This window comes from Phascolarctos cinereus, unplaced genomic scaffold, assembly GCF_003287225.1.
Source record: "Phascolarctos cinereus isolate Bilbo 61053 unplaced genomic scaffold, phaCin_HiC Scaffold_4;HRSCAF=312, whole genome shotgun sequence".
Taxonomy (NCBI): domain Eukaryota; kingdom Metazoa; phylum Chordata; class Mammalia; order Diprotodontia; family Phascolarctidae; genus Phascolarctos; species Phascolarctos cinereus.
The window spans coordinates 220,758,710-220,776,154 of NW_027555847.1; the positions used below are offsets into that span (position 1 = coordinate 220,758,710).

Consider the following 17,445-nt stretch of genomic DNA (forward strand, 5'->3'; position numbering starts at 1 on the left):
TTTCCTTTTTCTAGAACCATAGCCCAGGAGGAGAGTCCAAGGATAATTAATTCTTTTCTTGGGTTCTATCTTTTTAAATTTAATTTTGTTGCTTTTTCTTTCTTTCTTTCTTTTTTGGCTAGGCAATGGGGTTAAGTGACTTGCCCAGGGTCACACAGCTAGTAAGCTGTGTCTGAGGCCGGATTTGAACTCAAGTCCATCCTAAATCCGAGGCCAGTGCTCTATCCACTGTGCCACCTAGCTGCCCCGACTTGGGTTCTATTTTTAATATTAAGGAATTAATCTTAAACCCAAAATATTTTTCTTTTAAGTGCTGATGATGCTCACAGGTGCCAATCTTGAGTTATTTCTACCAATCTCAAAGCTATTCAATTTTTGGGTCCTTTATCTAGAAACAGGGGTTCTCAACCTAGGGTCCATGAACTTGCTTTTAAAAAAATATTTTGAAAAGTTTATTTTAATATAATTGATTTCCTTTGTAATTCTATGTATTTTATGCCTTTAAAAATATTGTTCTGAGAAGGAGTTCATAGGCTTCAGTAGACTGACAAAGGAACTTATGACACAAAAAAGATCGAGAGTTCCTGATTTAAAGGGTCAGCAAAGCACCTACTTTAGTCTCACCTTTTTTTAAGGTTACCTGCAAGGTATCTTGAGCAGTGGCTGAATCATAGGCTCAACAGTAGACTAGCTCGTCGATAAACTAATAGCTAAAACACATTATCATGTTGAAAGCAGTAAGAGATGTGACTCCCAGTGATAGCCAAAACCATTACTGGGAATTATGGCACCCTGGCAAACCCTAGAAAGGATTAGGAACAGGAAGCCGAGATACTAAGACAAACTGAGGCCAGTGAACACTATTTTTGTTGCTGATCCTGGAAATGCTTCACAGTGTTGGTTCCCAGGCCAGGCAGTGCAAAAGCAGTCCATGACCCGGCCAGATCTAAGCCTTTCTGGATGTTAACATTCTTGCTTTTTTTTTTTTTGGTATGGCAATTGGGATTAAGTGACTTGCCCAGAGTCACACACCTAGTAGGTGTTATGTGTCTCAGACTGGATTTGAATTCAGGTCCTTCTGACTCCAAGGCCAGAGCTCTATCCACTATGCCACGTAGCTGCCCCGATATTAACATTCTTAAGAAGATCGCCATATCATCATTACTCCACCAAGATCAATTTCCAAGGAAAGATGTTCAAATTGAATAGAGGTGGGAACTGGGTCAGCTAGGTGGATAAAGTGCACGCCCTGAAGTTAGGAAGCTGCATCTTTCTGAGTTAAAATCTGGCCTCAGACACTTACTAGCAAGTCACTTCACCCTGTTTGCCTCAGTTTCCTCATCTGTAAAATGAGCTGAAGAAGGAAATGGCAAATCACTCAATATCTTTGCCACGAAAACCCCAAATGAGGTCATTGAAGAGTTGGACATGACTGAACAACAACAAAAATGGGAACAGATGATGTAGAGGAAAATGTTGGCATGGGACCATAATAGATATGAGAATAATGATACATTGTATTTGTGGATAGCTATTGCACAGTTTTCAAAGTGCTTTTGTATGTATTATGTCACTGCATGCTATTCATAACTTTGTGCTGTAAGACGAATGTGAATAGTTTTATTGTTGAATGTCAGGAGTGGTCTTCAAGTTACCATCTTTAAATTCTTTCTATAGTTGATGCTTGTAATCCCAGATGGATGAGACTGCCTAGATGACTATAATAGTTTCCTAACTGATCCCACTCTTTTTCATCTCTCTCCTCTCCAGTCCATCTAAGTGCTAAGTGATTTTCCTAAAACATAAGTCTGAACAAGTCAATCCCCCTATCCAAGAAACTTCCTGATACCTCTGGGATCTGGTCCTCTGTTTCCACATTTAAAGCCCTTCACAACCTGGCTCCAAACTACTTTTCATTCTTATTTCACAATATTCCTTTACCCACATTCTACATTTCAGCCAGACTGGCCTTTTTGATACTCATTCTTCTAGATGACACTCCATTGTTTATCTTTATTACTTTGTTCTCCCCTACCCCCTCCCTTCTCGGAATGTACTTCTTTCTGTCTCACTTCTGTCTCTTAGAATGCCTACTTTCCTTCAAAACTTAGCTCAAGCTAAGCTTTTTACATAAAGTATTCCCTGATCCACTCTCTCTCACTTGCTAATCTCTTTCCCCAATATTTTGTATATATGTTACATTTAAGTATAGGCACATGTTGTCTCCCTTGATAGACAGTAAGTTGGCAGGGACTATTTCCTTTCTGTTTTATCTGTTGGGCTTAGCATAGTGCCTGGTATGTAGTAGGTGCTTAATAAATGCTTGTTGATTGACGTCTATTTCTCCCCTCCCTTTTCCTTTGACAGCAAGTATAGACGTGTAGTTTGACTTCTGCTTATCTGTGTTTTTTTGCTTCCAGTGAAGGTTACAAGTCATCAAAAGTCACTCCATCTAAAAAGCCAGGAAAGAGAGATTCCCTTCTCACTCCAACTTCCTTCCGCCTCCTGATAACTCCTCCAGTTCATGAGGTTGGTATATCTACCACAGCCTCTTCATGAGCCTCCATGCAGGTCACTCTGTTCTTGGAAGTATAGGCAAGGTTACATTTAGAACCCGTGGAATAGAGAATGGGGAAGGGGCTCTTCGAAGGGAGACTCTTACTAGCCCTTTTGATAAATAGCAGCCAGAAATGCATGTCGGGGTAGGCTATTTGGAAGTTTGGTGCTATTCTACTCCCAGGGAAAGATGAAATCATATTTTAATATATAATAATTCACTTAATCATGAAGTAATATTTTCCCATGAACTAGAATAGCATCAGACCACCAGAGTGTTCTGGTCAAGTAGAATAATACCGTGTCATAGACTAAGACAGGGTAGAGAGCTGTTATGACTTCAGTGGCTTGAGGAAGATGCTGATCTTTCAAATTATTTTTTCCAAGGACAAAGCCTGTTTATAGGATCATAGATTCAGAGTTGGGAAGGACCTTCAGGGTTGTCTAGCCCAACCCTTTCATTTTACAGGTGAAGAAAGTGAATCCAAGAGAGGTTAGCTGACTTACTAATGATCACAGAGGGGCAGCTAGGTGGTACTGTGGATAGAGCACCAGGTTTAAAGTCAGGAAGATTTTAGTTCAAATCCAGCATCACATACTACTAGGTATATGATCCTGGGCAAGTCACTTAACCCTTATTTGCCTCAGTTTCTCATCTGCAAAATGGGGGCATGCTGGAGAAAGAAATGGCAAACCACTCTAGGATCTTTGCCAAGAAAACCCCATGGACAAAAGTCCATGGGGTCCTATAGAGTCAGACACAAATGAGCAACAACAAAAATGATCATGTAGGTAGCAAGGTAGCAGAGCTGGGATTGTACAAATGGAATTTATATCCAGATTCTTTGGTTACTATCTAGAGAGGGAAATGACTTGATCAAGGTTAAAAAAAATTAGTTAAGTGTAAAGGCAGGATTCAAACTCAGGTCCATTGACTCAAACTCTACCATTTTCTCCATTATGCCACAATGCCTCTTACTCTGGAGCTAGAGATACCTCTGGGAGAAGGTATATGATTTAAATTCACAGTGAAGGGCAAATGACTGATACTAGCTCTTTGTTAGAGGGATGGGTCTTAATAGGAGTGAGGATCATGAGAAAGGGGTATGAATGATCTGTTCCAACAGAAGGTAAGCCCCTTGAGGGCCTGGGTAATTTGTCATTTGTCTTGCATCCCTAGGGTCTAGCATATTAGCTGGCGCATAGTAGTATGTAATAAATGTATGTTGATTGATTAACTGATTGACAGAAGGCTGACAAAACTGAAGGCAAATGACTGACTTCACATTTGCTGGTAGTGGTAGCACTTGAAAGCCAGCTAACAATCCATGTGGTTTTTACAATCTAGTAATTTTTACATTTCAGTAAACATTGGAGTCACGGGGTAGATTGAGGACCAGGTAAAATATTGGTTTGGAGGGAGAGAAGCAGCTATTTGTGTGTAAAAGAATCAGCCTAAACGAAAATGGGTGGTATCTTACATTGCACAGTTCAAGGTAGCTAGGCTGTGAAAAAAATCTGCTGCATATTCCCATAATTCCTTGAGGCATCTAGGTTGCACGGTGGACAGAACTCTGGGCCTAGAGTCAGGAGGACCTGAGTTCAAATCCTACCTCACTTATTAGCTGTATGTGATCGCAGGCAAATCACTTAACCTCTGTCTGCCTCTGTTTCCTCAGCTGTAAAATGGGGATCATGATAGTGCCTGTCTCCGAGGGTTCTTGTGAGGATCAAATGAAATAATATTTTTAAAGTGCTTAGCACAGTGCCAGGCAAATAGTACGCACTTGACAAATGATTTATTCCCTTGTTCCATTCTCCTTGAGAGCTTAAGTTTAATTTGGGTGAAGGGATGCTATGTCCTTTGAATGGCCCTTATTAAATTACTAAAGATCTAGGTGGCGCACTAGATAGAACACTGGCCCTGGAGTCAGGAGGACCCGAGTTCAAATGGGCAAGTCACTTCACCCTGTTTGCCTGTTTCCTCATCTGTAAAATGAACTAGAGAAGGAAATGGCAAACTACTCCAAGTATCTTTGCCAAGAAAACCCCAAATGGGGTCATGGAGAGTTGGCCATGACTGAAACAACTCAACAACAGCAAAAATAGCTGCCTTAGATAAACAATGACTAGAGAGCTAGTGTTTAAGCAAGATGGAACTGGGTTCAAGTCCCACCACTGACATATATTGCCTGTGTGACTTTTTTCAAGTCACTTGACCTCAGTGTTCTAGACAATTTTCTAAGACTAATAGAAAAGATGCCAACCTACATTGGTAGGAGGAATTTCCTCTGGGGTTTTTTTTTGATACCAATGAAATCTAGTATTCTAGTCCTTATCCCTATAGAGCTACTTGTAGAACAGGAGTTCTTAACCAGAGGTCCCATAGAACCTCAAGGGATCTGTGGATAGATTTCAGGGGATCCATGAACTTGCATGGAAAAAAATTACATCTCTATTTTCATTGACTTTTGTTTTCTTTGTAATCTCATTTATTTTATTTTATATATTTAAAAACATTCTTCTGAGAAGGAGTCTATAGGTTTCACCAGACTGCCCAAGGGGTCCATGAATACAGAAAAGCTTAAGAATCTCTTTCCAGAATCACAGGTTTGTAAAAAGTTAGAGCTAGGAAGAACCTTAGATATCATTTAGTCCAGCTCCATCATTTTACAGTGAGGAAACTGGGGCCTGCCCAGGGGTAGGAAGTGACCTGTCCAGAGTTACCTATTAGTCAAAACAATGCAGGGCTGTTTGGTAATTCTCCTGCGGTGATTTTTTCCAGAAACCCAATTCTCTCAGCATGAAAAAGATGGTCTCCAAGTTGTGTTCTCCCACCAGTCTGGATTTAAACATGAAAAAATTGGGTGAGGATGCTCTTGCTACCTCACTGAGTGCAGAGGCCTTGAAAGAGATTGCAGTGAGTACAAAGAGCATCTCTCTCATTGCGGCCAGCAGGCGCTCCAAGACCCACGACCAGGAATTCGGAAGCAGCCTCTCCACAATGCATTCCCTCGACGAGGGGGCATCAGAACCAAAGTACTGGAAGCCCAATCTTACTCCTGACCTTACCGAGTCTCAGGGGAAAGCCGAGGCGGACAGGAAGCAGTTGTATTCTAGTCCTATGAGGGGAAGACCGAGAAACAGCTCTTTGGAGCAGAGGGCCAGGAAGAAAAGATCCCCCTCCTGTATTAGAAATGCTCAAATGGTAAGTAAGCATTGAATAGCTGGATTGTTAGTACCTGAGTGAACCTTACGTATAGGTCCTTATTTTACAGAGGAGGAAACTGGGGTCCAAAGAATGGGGAGACAGAGTAGGGCTAGAACCTAGGCTCTTTAGTTACCAAGCCAGTGATCTTTCTGTGCTTATGCTACAGATTTCCATTTCTGTAGCACTTTAAGGTTTACAAAGTACCTTCTTCATCTATATCAGATTGCATGCCGTCTTGGGAAGGGGGGAGGAGAGAGAAGAGGAGAAAATTTAAAACTAAACATCTTATGGAAGTATTAAAAACTAAAAATAAATATATTATTAAAAAAAAACCAAAGCACCTTCTTCATAACAAAACTAGAGGTCATGATGGAGTGGGAGGCAGCCATAAGAATAGTGAAAAGTGTTGAACTTGGGGTCCAAGGACCTGAGTTCAAATCCTGCCTCTCCCACTTACTACCTACCAGCCAGAACTAGTCACTTAATCTCTCTGGATCTGTTTCCTTATCTATAAAGGATGAACAACAACAACAAAACTGCACTAAGACTTTTGGGACATCCTGTACTTAATAGCTGCATTCAGCTGTTCGGTTGTGTCTGACTTTTTGTGACCCTGTATGGGGTTTTCTTGGTAAATATACTGGAGTAAACAGAGGTTAAGTGATTTGCCAGCTAATGAGTGTCTGAGGCTAGATTTGAACTTAGGCCTTCCTGACTCTGGGCCAGTGAGCCAATTAGCTGCCTCAAAGGCAAACAGAGGCTAATTGACTTGCCCAGGGTCACACAGGTAGTAAGTGCATGAGGCTGGATTTGAACTCAGGTCTTCTTGACTTCAGGTCGAGTACTCTATCCACTGAGCCATTTAGTTGCCTTTAATAGCTAAACTGTTGTTGTGATCTTTGTGACCCCATTTGGGGTTTTCTTGGCAAAGATACTGGAGGGTTTTACCATTTCCTTCTCCATCGTATCTTACAGATGAGAAAACGGAGGCAAGCGGGGTGAAGGGACTTGCCCAGGGTCACACAGCTAGTAAGTGTCTGAGGCCAGATTTGAACTCAGGAAAATGAATCTTCCTGACTCCAGGCACAGAGCACTATCTATTATGCCACTTAGCTTGCCCACGGATCCATGATTTAGTATGTCAATGTTATACTGAACATTCATCTGTTGTTTGTTTTTCAAGCTTCACAGAATTTTTTGCAAAAAGCAAACCTTTGTAATGAGAGGATTTCCTATTAATACAGGTTTTGTAAACAGGACATGATCCATTTGTATATATCCTGCTGTAAGGGCATGACTTGTGAGCAGGAGGCCTGAGCAGAGGGGTGGTACTTAGTGCATCCCTTTGAAATCTGAATGTTTCTGTTTGAAGGGACATTTCCAGAACTATGCCATCATCACTCATCATCAACTTTTAACCCTATGCATCTCAATTTGCGTTCCTTGAACTGCCAAAACTCTAATACTTGAGAGTCACAAAGTGGTTCTTCAAAATGCTTTTGGGGAACAATACCATGGCCTGGGACAGCTGGGTGGCACAGTGGATAGAGCACTCAGCCTGGAGTCATCTGTAAAATGAATTAGAGAGGGAAGTGGCAAAACATTCCAGTATCTTTACCAAGAAAACTCCAAATGGTGTCACGAAGAGACAGACATGACTGAAAAACAACTGAACAACAAACCATGGAATTATTATTTGGAATAAAAAGTTAAATGTTAAAAATTGTTTTTACATGTAATTGGGGGAAAATATTGAATTTTTAAAAAAGACAAAAAAGGTCATAGATACCATAATTTCCCTGAGGGTTTTCACTTGAGTATCTTCATTGAAAAGATAGAGCTGATTCAAGCCGACTAAAATTGAGTAAATCTTCATATGAGATGATTTGAAAGCCTTTTGTCTTCTTAAAGAACACTGGATTTTGGAGCCGGTAGCCTTGATTCAAATCTGGATCTGCTGCTGAGTAGCTGTATGAGTGCATGGACAAGTCGCTTAATCTAAGTGTCAGTTTGCTCATTTGTAGGTAGGTAGGATTTAAATGTGAGGCTGTGTGAATATAGAGATATGGCTTGTGGTTGGCATGAGTAGATATGATCTGTGATCCTGTTTGGCTGTCTGTATCTCCAAGGTGGTTTTACATGTAAAATGAGAAGGTTGGAATACGTGACCTCTAAGGTTTTTTTCAGCTTTAAATCTATAAACCTTGTGCTGGCATTATCATCCTTACTAGAGATAAGAAAACTGAGGCTCAATGACTTGCTTATGGCCACATCTCAATGAAGTATTAAAGATGGGAACTGAGCATGGGCTTCCAGACTCCAAGTCTAGCATTTTTTACACTGCACCAAACCGCCCATAGAAATGTCATTGATCTATAGCTGGGGTACTGAGTATGATAAGACAGTAAGGTCTATTCTCCTCAAAATATAAAATGTGAAAAACAAATCATAGACTATTAGACATATAGGCTGTTAGAACTGGTAAGGATCTTACAAAGGATCTAGTCTGACTCCTTCACTTTGTAGATAAGGAAACTGAGCATTGCATTTTTAAAATTTAATTTTTATTGATTTTGAACTTAATATAAAAAGACCAAAAAAAAAAACCCAAACATTTCCATGCATGCAGGGCAACATAAAAAGAGGATTTAATATAAAGCCATGAATTTACATTTCACAATGTTTACTTCTTTTTAAAACTATGGAATAACCAATGCATTTTAAAAATGTCAAATGTCATTAAGAATATATCATATCACATTTGAATACATTACAACAAAAGGGATAAAGTACTTAACAGCAGTAGCTACCTAGGCAGGCGCTGAATTTGCAAAACATCTACTTTTGCAAAATGACCACCCTTCCACTTCAATTTTACCAAATGTTTATTTTAACTTAAAAAGACAAACAAGACATTCTTTTATGAATTTCAGCAATTGACTTTCATTGTTATTGTAGGAAGGAAGAAAACAAACATTTATTAAATGCCTACCATGTGCCAAGCATTTTACAAATATTAACTCATTTGATCCTGGGAAGTAGGTGCTATTATTATCCTCATTTTTACAGTTAGGGGAAACTGAGGCAGACAGCAGTTAAGTCACTGCTAGTAAGTGTTGGAGTCTGAGTTTGAACTCATTTCTTCCTGACTTCAGGTCCTGTGCTCTCTCTTCCATGCTGTAACTATGACCCCATTAGAACTGTGGGGGCCAAAATTTGGTTAGAAAGCTTGAATAAAGGAGAGAAGCAATTCCTGACCATATACATTATAATGAATGTGGATATGATGTAATAATTCTAGAAGTCTCATAAAAATTCTGCAAATGGGATCCATTTGTACTGCAGGAGTCAGTAAAAGACTTTAAAATGCTACCATTTTCATGCTGCCCGAGGCCATGGTATTATTCCCCAAAAGCATTTACATGTAACTGGAAAAAATAAAATACTATTAAAATACAAATGTGTATATATATATACATACATACACATATTTGTATATATGTATATCTGTGTGTATGTATGTGTGTATATATATATATATATATATATATATATATATATATATATTTTCACATGTGTATACACACATATTGTTAGTCTAGGGGAAGTAAGTTTTAGGTTTAAGCTAGACTGATTGCTGTTCCATAATGGAGAAAGGAAGACCACAAGCTATACATTCAAGGCTTGACTCTCTTCCTACTAATATTAACAGTTAACATACATAGCAAATAGCAAAGAAATATATTTATCCAAATCAATAGCACAACAAATCAGGGAAAGCATACATAGGAGAATACAAACAGACAATACAGAATAAAAGCACTCTCCCATTGGGAGGGAGGTAACTCAACTCAACTGAAAAAGAGAGTCCTAAATCTCACCCAAGAGAAAGTTCCCTAAAGTCTCTAGTGTAGCAAGCTGGAAATGGGGACATGGTCAAAGTTGTACATGTTGGCTTCTTCCCAGAGTCTTTTTTTCCTCTTCATTAACCTGAAGTGAGGTTGTCATTGTCCACCTTCCTACCTGAGGCTAGAAGCCAGAAGACATGCGCAGAGGCTCAAGAGCCCCAAAAGACTAAAGGGGATCTCTCCTCTCTCCCCGATCTTGCCAGTTCTGTCCTACTGGTCCTCATGAAACTACTGGGCGTGGATCTTCGCCAATGAGGACAGAGTCACATAGCACTGGCCCTCTGAGCCAGCATTACACATGTAGTAAAATTGGTCTGATATGGTGGATAGTATTGGAGTTGAGTCAGAAAGACCTGAATTCAAATGCCACCTCTGACATTTACTAGTTGTTTATCCATGAGTAAATTACTTAGCCTCTTTGAATATAAGGCAATTTTTTAAGATCAAAACTTACAGACAGGTTGGAAGGTTGTGATCTGCATTTGTGGAGAGAGTTCCTATACCAACAAAATCAAAAGTCCTTGACACATAAGTATACAGAATGAACACGAAGAAAACAAATACATAATAACTAAATAGCTTGGGAAGGAGGATACTATCAGTTAGGCTAGATACTAGGCTTAGGAAAGGCTTTGTATAAAAGTTGGTCCTTGAACTGCACATTTAAGGAAGAGAGAATTCTATGAGATGGCAGTAGGATAGAGTGCATTCCAGGCATGAGTGATAGACCGGTACAAAGACTTAGACAGAGACAGGACATGTGATCTTTGTGAGGAACAGGGAGAAGGCCACTTTGGGCAGTTTGGTCACACAACATAGTTGGGGAGTAATGTCCAATGAGACTGGAAAGATAAATTGAGTCAGGTTGTGAAGGGCTTTAAAAGCTCAACAGAAGAGTTTTTAAGTTTTTTTGTTTTTGTTTTTAATCCTAGAGGCAATAGGAAGCCACACAGAGGAGTGATAGGGTTAGATTAGTGTGTAAGGGAAATCATTTCTAGATCTAAATCTATAATCCAATGATCCTGTGAAATGCCACCTCTTCTATGAAGTTCTGTAATCACCTTCATTGGAAATGATCTGTCCCTTTTAGGAATTCTCATAGTAGCTATATACTGTTACCTTTATGTACTCTCACAGTACTTACTCATTTTCTGAATATCTCATATAGTATTTTTATGGTTTTATGGTGATGTGTTTACCTATCTTCTTTTCCTATTAGATTATAAGGCTCTCCAAATCACAGGCCAGGTCTTATTCACTTTGGTATCTCTTATAGAGCCTACATCAGTGCCTTATACATGTAAGAACTGAATAAATATTTGTTGCATTAACAGATGGCCCACATTCTGTAAAGCTCCATTGCCAAATTGCTTAGTGTGGACAGCTGAGTATAAATAATAGCAGATTTAAAAATACTCACTGTACAAAGAGATTAGTAGGTTGGTTGTTTTCCAAATTTCAAGAGCCATGTTGTAGGACTGATGCCAAAGACAGAGATAGCTTAGAGGATCAAGTACAAAATCCTCTGTTTGGCTTTCAAAGTCTTTCACAACCAAGTCCCTTTCTGCCTTTCCAGTTTTCCTGTATCTTACTTTCCTCAACGTACTCTAAAATCTAGTGACACTGGTGTCCTTGCTGTTCCTCAAACAGGACACTACATCTTCTGACTGAGCGTTTTCACTGTCTGTCCCCCATGCCTGGAATGTTCTCTTTCTTTGTCTCCTCCTCCTGGCTTCTCTGGCTTTCTGTAAGGCTCAGCTAGAATCTTACCCTCTTTAAGAAGTCTTTTCCATACCCCTTAATGTTCATGACTTCCCTCTGTGATTTATCTTGTATATATCTTATTTGTACATACTTTTTGCATGTTGCCTCATCCAGTTGTGAGCTCCCTGAGGGCAGAGCCCATGTGTTTGCCTTTCTTTGTGTCCCCAGATAGCACAATGTCTGGCAAATGGTAAGTGCTTAATAAATGTTTGCTAGCATGACTTATCCACTTGAAAATTGTTCTTTTGTGAGGACTAGGTCAAAGGGTAAATGAGACAGAATCATCCGGAAAGCAGAAAAATGTCTTTCAATATGCTTTGAGTTTGGGACTATTTAATTATGGAAGGACTTTACCAAAGGATTGTAGAACAGATCTGGAAGGGACCTTAGAGATTATTTAGGTTAACCTCTCCCTACTCCCACCACTGACCATTAACCTTTTGAGGAGAAAGTTGAGACCAGCAGAAGGGAATTATCTGCCCAAGGTTAAAAAAGCAGTAAATAGCCTGGAATCTAGTTCTTGTGATTCCAGATGTAGTCTTCTTCCTACTCTACTCTACTCTACTGTGTCTTCATCAGCTGCTCAGATCCTTCATTGTGTTTTCTTCCTTCTTTTCATTTAGGGAACTGAGAAGCTCCCAACTCCCATGATAGACTACACTTCTGAAAATCAGTCACCCCAAAGTTACCCCGTGCAACACTCTAAAGCCGCTAAGACCCTGTTCCCTGCAGTTCCTGTGGCCACCAAGACCAAATTTCCTACCAATTACCATACAGGTATAGTATTAGAAAGGTAGCTCTTAATTCTGTGATGAACATTGGCTAAAAATGGAAGGCTTCTACATAACACCTAAGGAGAATAAAGGTCCCTGCAGGATTATTATTCATGGAGTAATTTTAACTGGGGCTTTGGGTGTCATAGGACTCTGGGAGAATTACTACCTAAAATAGAAATTTCTGAGTATAAGCATTTCTTTTTTCAGAACAAGCCTGAAGGTGCATATTTCTGTCTTTAAAAAAGAATAAGTTTACATTTTCTTGCAGGAATGAGATAACAGACTGGGTCTGGAAGAGAGTAATGGGTGTCTCTTTTCTCAGAACTAGATTTGTACCACTTGATGCCAAAAACGATCCTTTCCTAGGAATTACAGTGTCATCAACTAATAATGTTTCTTGAGGATTGATATTCCCAGGGGGTTGGTCATGGGACCTAAAACCTTTTACATTGGGTTTGCTAGCTATAAAGTATTGTAGTAACAATGTGATTGATGTTTCATAACTTGAACAAACTGAATTGTTCTTAATTCATTCCCCTATGGATATCACTTTGGGAAGTCATTGGTTACCTCTCCTTGATTCGTTCCATTAATGTAGACAGTTGGCCCCTCCAGAAATCAGGACAACAATGGGATGTAGTTGCTGCCACCTTCATTCTCTTCAACATCTTTGCTAAATTATGGGACAGCTCTCAACAATGCTAACTCTCCAGCTGCTGTTAGAGAAAAGTTTATTCTGCTGAATTAATTGGCTTCCATAAAAGTAATAGACACTTTCTGTCAGTCTGATTAGGGGGAGATGAGACTGGGGAAGGAAGTTCTTTTTCCTATTATGAGTCACAGAGAAATAAAAAATATAACTTAGAATCAAAGGACTTTTGAGCAGGAAGGGATCCTAGTGAATATTGAGTCCAATCTCCTTTTATAGTTGAGAAAACTGAGAACAGAAAAGTGATGTAACTTATAGAAAGTGGTACAGTGATTTAACAGAAGAACTGGGAATCATTCCCAGGACTCTTAACTCCATACTTTTTGGAATGGTATTGTGGAATAAGGGAAGGAGGACTGGACTTGGAATCTTAAGACTGGGGTTTGAGTCTCTGCTATGATACTTACTAGATGTGGGATATAGGGCAAGTCACTTGATCTGTTTTACCCTCAGTTCCTTTATCCGTAAAAATAGGTATAGTATTAGTTGTACTACCCACCTCACAAGGTTGTTATAAGAAGATGAATTGTAAACTGAAACCCTGTATCAGTACAAGCCATTATTAACACTATACCATATTCTTTTTCATTTAATTAATTTATTTTTTTCTCTTATAAGAAAAACACATAAAGGCTAAACTCATTTTAAAATTCAGCTTTATTCAATGAGTATTTTATGTCAATGACGTATTTTAAGATTTCTTCAATTTAATATTAAGAGTGAAAGAAGGAAGAGAAACAAAGCAAGAGAAATTCATGTTGGGAGTAGGCAGCTTGGAGTAGTGGATAAAATGCTGGAGTTGGAGTCAGAAAGATCTGGATTCAAATCCTGCCTCAGAATCTTATAAGCTGTGTGATCCTAGACAAGTCACTTGACCTCTCTGTCTCAGTTTTCTTATCTGTTAAATGATGAGACTGAACTTAATGGCCTCTAAATATCCCTTACAAAGCCCTAAATCTGAGATCATGTGATATTGGAAATGAGGGAGCTGGGTGTGTGGTCAATGCCTGTAATCTCTGCTGTTGAGTGAGTCTGAGATTGGTGGATGGCTTGAATTGTAGAGGGTTAAAGCTGATAAAGGTGTCTGAACCCAGTCCTGCACCAATATGATATGGAGCTATGGAGGTATGGAGGGCTGCTTAGGCTGCCTAAGGTGGATTGAACTAGGTAAAGTTAGAAACAGAGCAGGTCAGTGTTCCTGAGCTGATCAGTAGTTCAATGGGACCAATGAGTGGCCCTGGGTAAGATAGGGAAAATATTCTCAAGGGAAAAAGAAAGCTTCAAAGAAAAAAAAGGGGGGGGTAGAATGAGATGAGAGAGATTAAGAGAGAGAAACACAAACTAAAAGGAGAAGAAAGAGAAATAAAGAACCACGGGTTGGGGCAGGGTTTAGTCGACTAGAGAACCACATCAAGGGAAAGACACAAAAGAGGAGTAAGGCAAAGTTGCAACCTTTCCTTTGACTCATCCTTTGTTCAATACTATCTCCCATATTCACTTGTTTTCTAAACGTAAAAAATAAAAATCTCTTGTGTTTACCTTTTAATGTAAAGATGAAAACACACTGCAGGTACCTGAAATCAGCTTCACTTTTCCCAGTGCCATCTGGCAGTGCAATCCAGCACAGAACCGAGGGCCAGTCCTCCCCAGAGAGGTCAAAGGTCGGTGCTTTTTTGCTTCTTTCTCTCCTATTATAGTTTCAGGCTGGTCCACTCTAATGGGAGAAGGTGGTGGGGGGAGCAGGTGGATGGTTTCTTAAATGTTTCATGTCCCACAAATGGTTTTCCTTCCAGTCATAGAAACACCTTACATTTGGAAGGATAACAACTTTTTCTGGCATATAATGTAAGAGAAGAAAAGGCAACAGCGTTTGGAGATGGGAGTTTGGCTGCTGTGAGTGTGGTTAGCGGGCACAGCCATGGCAAGGCTTGTTGATTGCCCTTTTGAGCTTGGGCTGCAGTAGCCAGCCTACAATTGAACAAGCATTTAATAAGGTCCTACTGTGTACCAGACACCATCTTAGGTATGGACTTGGTACCTTATTTTGGAAATCCAGCTGTGGTATTCTGCCAGCTGCAGAGAGAGTTGTGAAGAGAGAATGAGGTAGAATTTGAGAAAGAATAAAACTGCTTCCCCCAAAACCAGGGTCTGCAGAAAGTAGCACTGGTCATCATAATATCGTAACTGGAATCACCCGAAAGCAAGTGGGAGGCAGCGCAAAGAAACAAGGGAGACCAAGATAAACGGCCCATGCTATAGAGGGACAGCAGCTACAAGGAGAAACTGGTATAAACAAAGCGTCTCTTTTCTTGCATAAATGGATTTGGGGAAAGGAGGGAGGAGGCAGTGACACTTGGAAGGCCCATCAAGTTTTCACTTCTGCTCTTCTCTCCACAATCAGAAAAAACAAAAACCAAAAATCACTTTTCTTTGCCTTCTAAGACCAAATTAATGATTATCCATTAACAGGCTTTCAAAAAGAGATGTAATCCTTGATGCTTTAGTAGAGTTTTTCCCTTCCAAGCAGCAATATTGAATTGTCTGTAGGGTCTAGTCAACTGACCCCATGTTCTGGAGGGCACTGCACCCTGCCAGGGTGTCAGCAGGTGGGAAGAAGAGGCCCAGGCACTTCTAGTTTCTAGGTACCTGAGTGGGAATAAGTTGATTACTTAGTCACAATACTTCTCCTCTTCCTCTCTGTCCCACATATCCCCCTCTGTCTACATTTCTATTTAATGTAGTAGATAAAGGATCAAGAATCAAGAGGAGCTGTGCTTGAATCCTGCCTCAGAAATTTACTAGCAGTGTGACCCTGGGCAAGTCACTTAACCTCTTCTGTGTCTTGGTTTCCTTATCTGTAAAATGAGTTGGACATGATGACCTTTCTAGCTCTCAAACTATGCTCTCTTACAGTAACTGCTCCCCTTCCTCTTTTCCCGTCCACACAAAGACTCTCCAAGATGTGGTGAAAGGGAATCAAGGGGAGCCCTCACAGAGGGGTTTTCCCCAATCCCTGAATGACAGTATCCCCACCCCTCCTTCCATGTATGACCCTGAGCCCCCAAAGATCTTTCCTTCTAGGAAGGAGAAGGAGGCAATGAAGTTCCTCACTTTAGGGGTATGGAAGCCTTCTCTCTTCTCTATGTGGGGAATTACCTTTTCTCATAGGAAACATAAGCAAAAATGACTTGGTCAGAGACCTGGTACTTTTAAGCATAAAGGTATATCAGAGCTCTGGATGGAGTATTAGAGAACAATTTACACCATGCCAAGTCTGGCTGATAAATGATATATTTTCCTTTCTAACTGCAAGACTTCCAATGATACAGAGGGAGACATTTTGTGAATGAATATGGGGGAGGGAGATGGCTATGGGTTTTTGTGCTTTGTAACACCAGCCGTAAATAAAACAATTGTTTTCGCTGAAAACCACCTCTCTCATTTTTGCGTTGTCATCTTTTGTCTACCCTTTTATCTTTTGTCAATGAAGCAGCAATCTTTGGACATAGATTCTGGTCTTAGTTATACCACTAACTTGCTATAGTCGACCTTGGATAAATCACTTTACATCTTGGTACTTCAGTTTCCTTCGTGAGCAAAGCAAACCAGAAATTGGGCTCTGAGTTCTGTGAAGAACCTTATTTTACCATGGGAATTGACCAAATTGAAAACTTCTATGGAAAGAGCTATGCTCCTATTCAAGTTGAGCTAGTTTTTCCTTAAAAGGTATTGATGATCCTGGAGACTTGGTTGGTTCAGGGGACTAAAGGCTCAGACTGAAGCTGTAAGCAACACATCTAGATAGACCCATGTGGATACACATAGTATACAGGGGCAAAACACACAGCCATAGCACACAACACCTCCCCTTCCTATTACACATATCTCCTTTGATCCTCACAATAGTCTCAGGAGGCAGGTGCTATTATTATCCCCATTTTACATATTTGGAAACTGAAGCTGAGAGTGATTTGCCCCAGTCACTCTAGTAAGTGTCTGAGTAAGAATTTGAACTCAAGTTTTCTTGACTCAATTCTGTCCTCTCTCCACAACCTAGCAGCAGCTAGCTGCTTCAAAGCAGCCTTTGGCTATTCAAGCTCTGGCCTGTCTTGGCTTTTGTGGAAAGCTGAAGACCACCTGTTTGCTTCAAACTTTTCATGTACATCACCACTATAGAAAGAGTACAGAACATTTTCAGGGACAAAGCTCTCAGAGCCTTCACACTCTTCAGCAGTACCATTTTCTTTAGTCTTATCTCAGTGAATGGGCATGGACCTATGCCTATTGAATACAGAAAGAGAGAGAGAGCTCTGGGGTACTTCATAAGATCGTGGATTTAAAATTAGAAGGGACCTCAGAGGTCATCTACTCCAGCTTCCTTTGTTTTATAGGTGAAAAAGCTGAGGCCCAGAAAATTAGAGACTTGCCTGAGCTCAGGCCAGTAATAAATGCAGGGCTGGGATGTAAACTCCACTTCACAGCTAGGTAGCACAGTTGTTAGAACACCAAGCCTAGAGTCAG

General features: G+C 40.1%; 1 protein-coding gene across 1 annotated transcript in view; it reads left to right on the plus strand.

Annotated features, from left to right (window-relative positions):
* Positions 1 to 16,353, plus strand: part of LOC110200125 (kinesin-like protein KIF19) — an 87,593-nt gene extending 71,240 nt beyond the window's left edge. Inside the window, exons 16-20 of the mRNA XM_020975277.2 lie at positions 2,421 to 2,529; positions 5,342 to 5,764; positions 12,063 to 12,216; positions 14,478 to 14,585; positions 15,070 to 16,353. Of these exons, the coding sequence (XP_020830936.1) occupies positions 2,421 to 2,529; positions 5,342 to 5,764; positions 12,063 to 12,216; positions 14,478 to 14,585; positions 15,070 to 15,167 (892 nt within the window). The 3' untranslated portion in view covers positions 15,168 to 16,353. The remainder of the gene's footprint in view (positions 1 to 2,420; positions 2,530 to 5,341; positions 5,765 to 12,062; positions 12,217 to 14,477; positions 14,586 to 15,069) is intronic.
* The last annotated feature ends 1,092 nt before the right edge of the window (positions 16,354 to 17,445 follow it).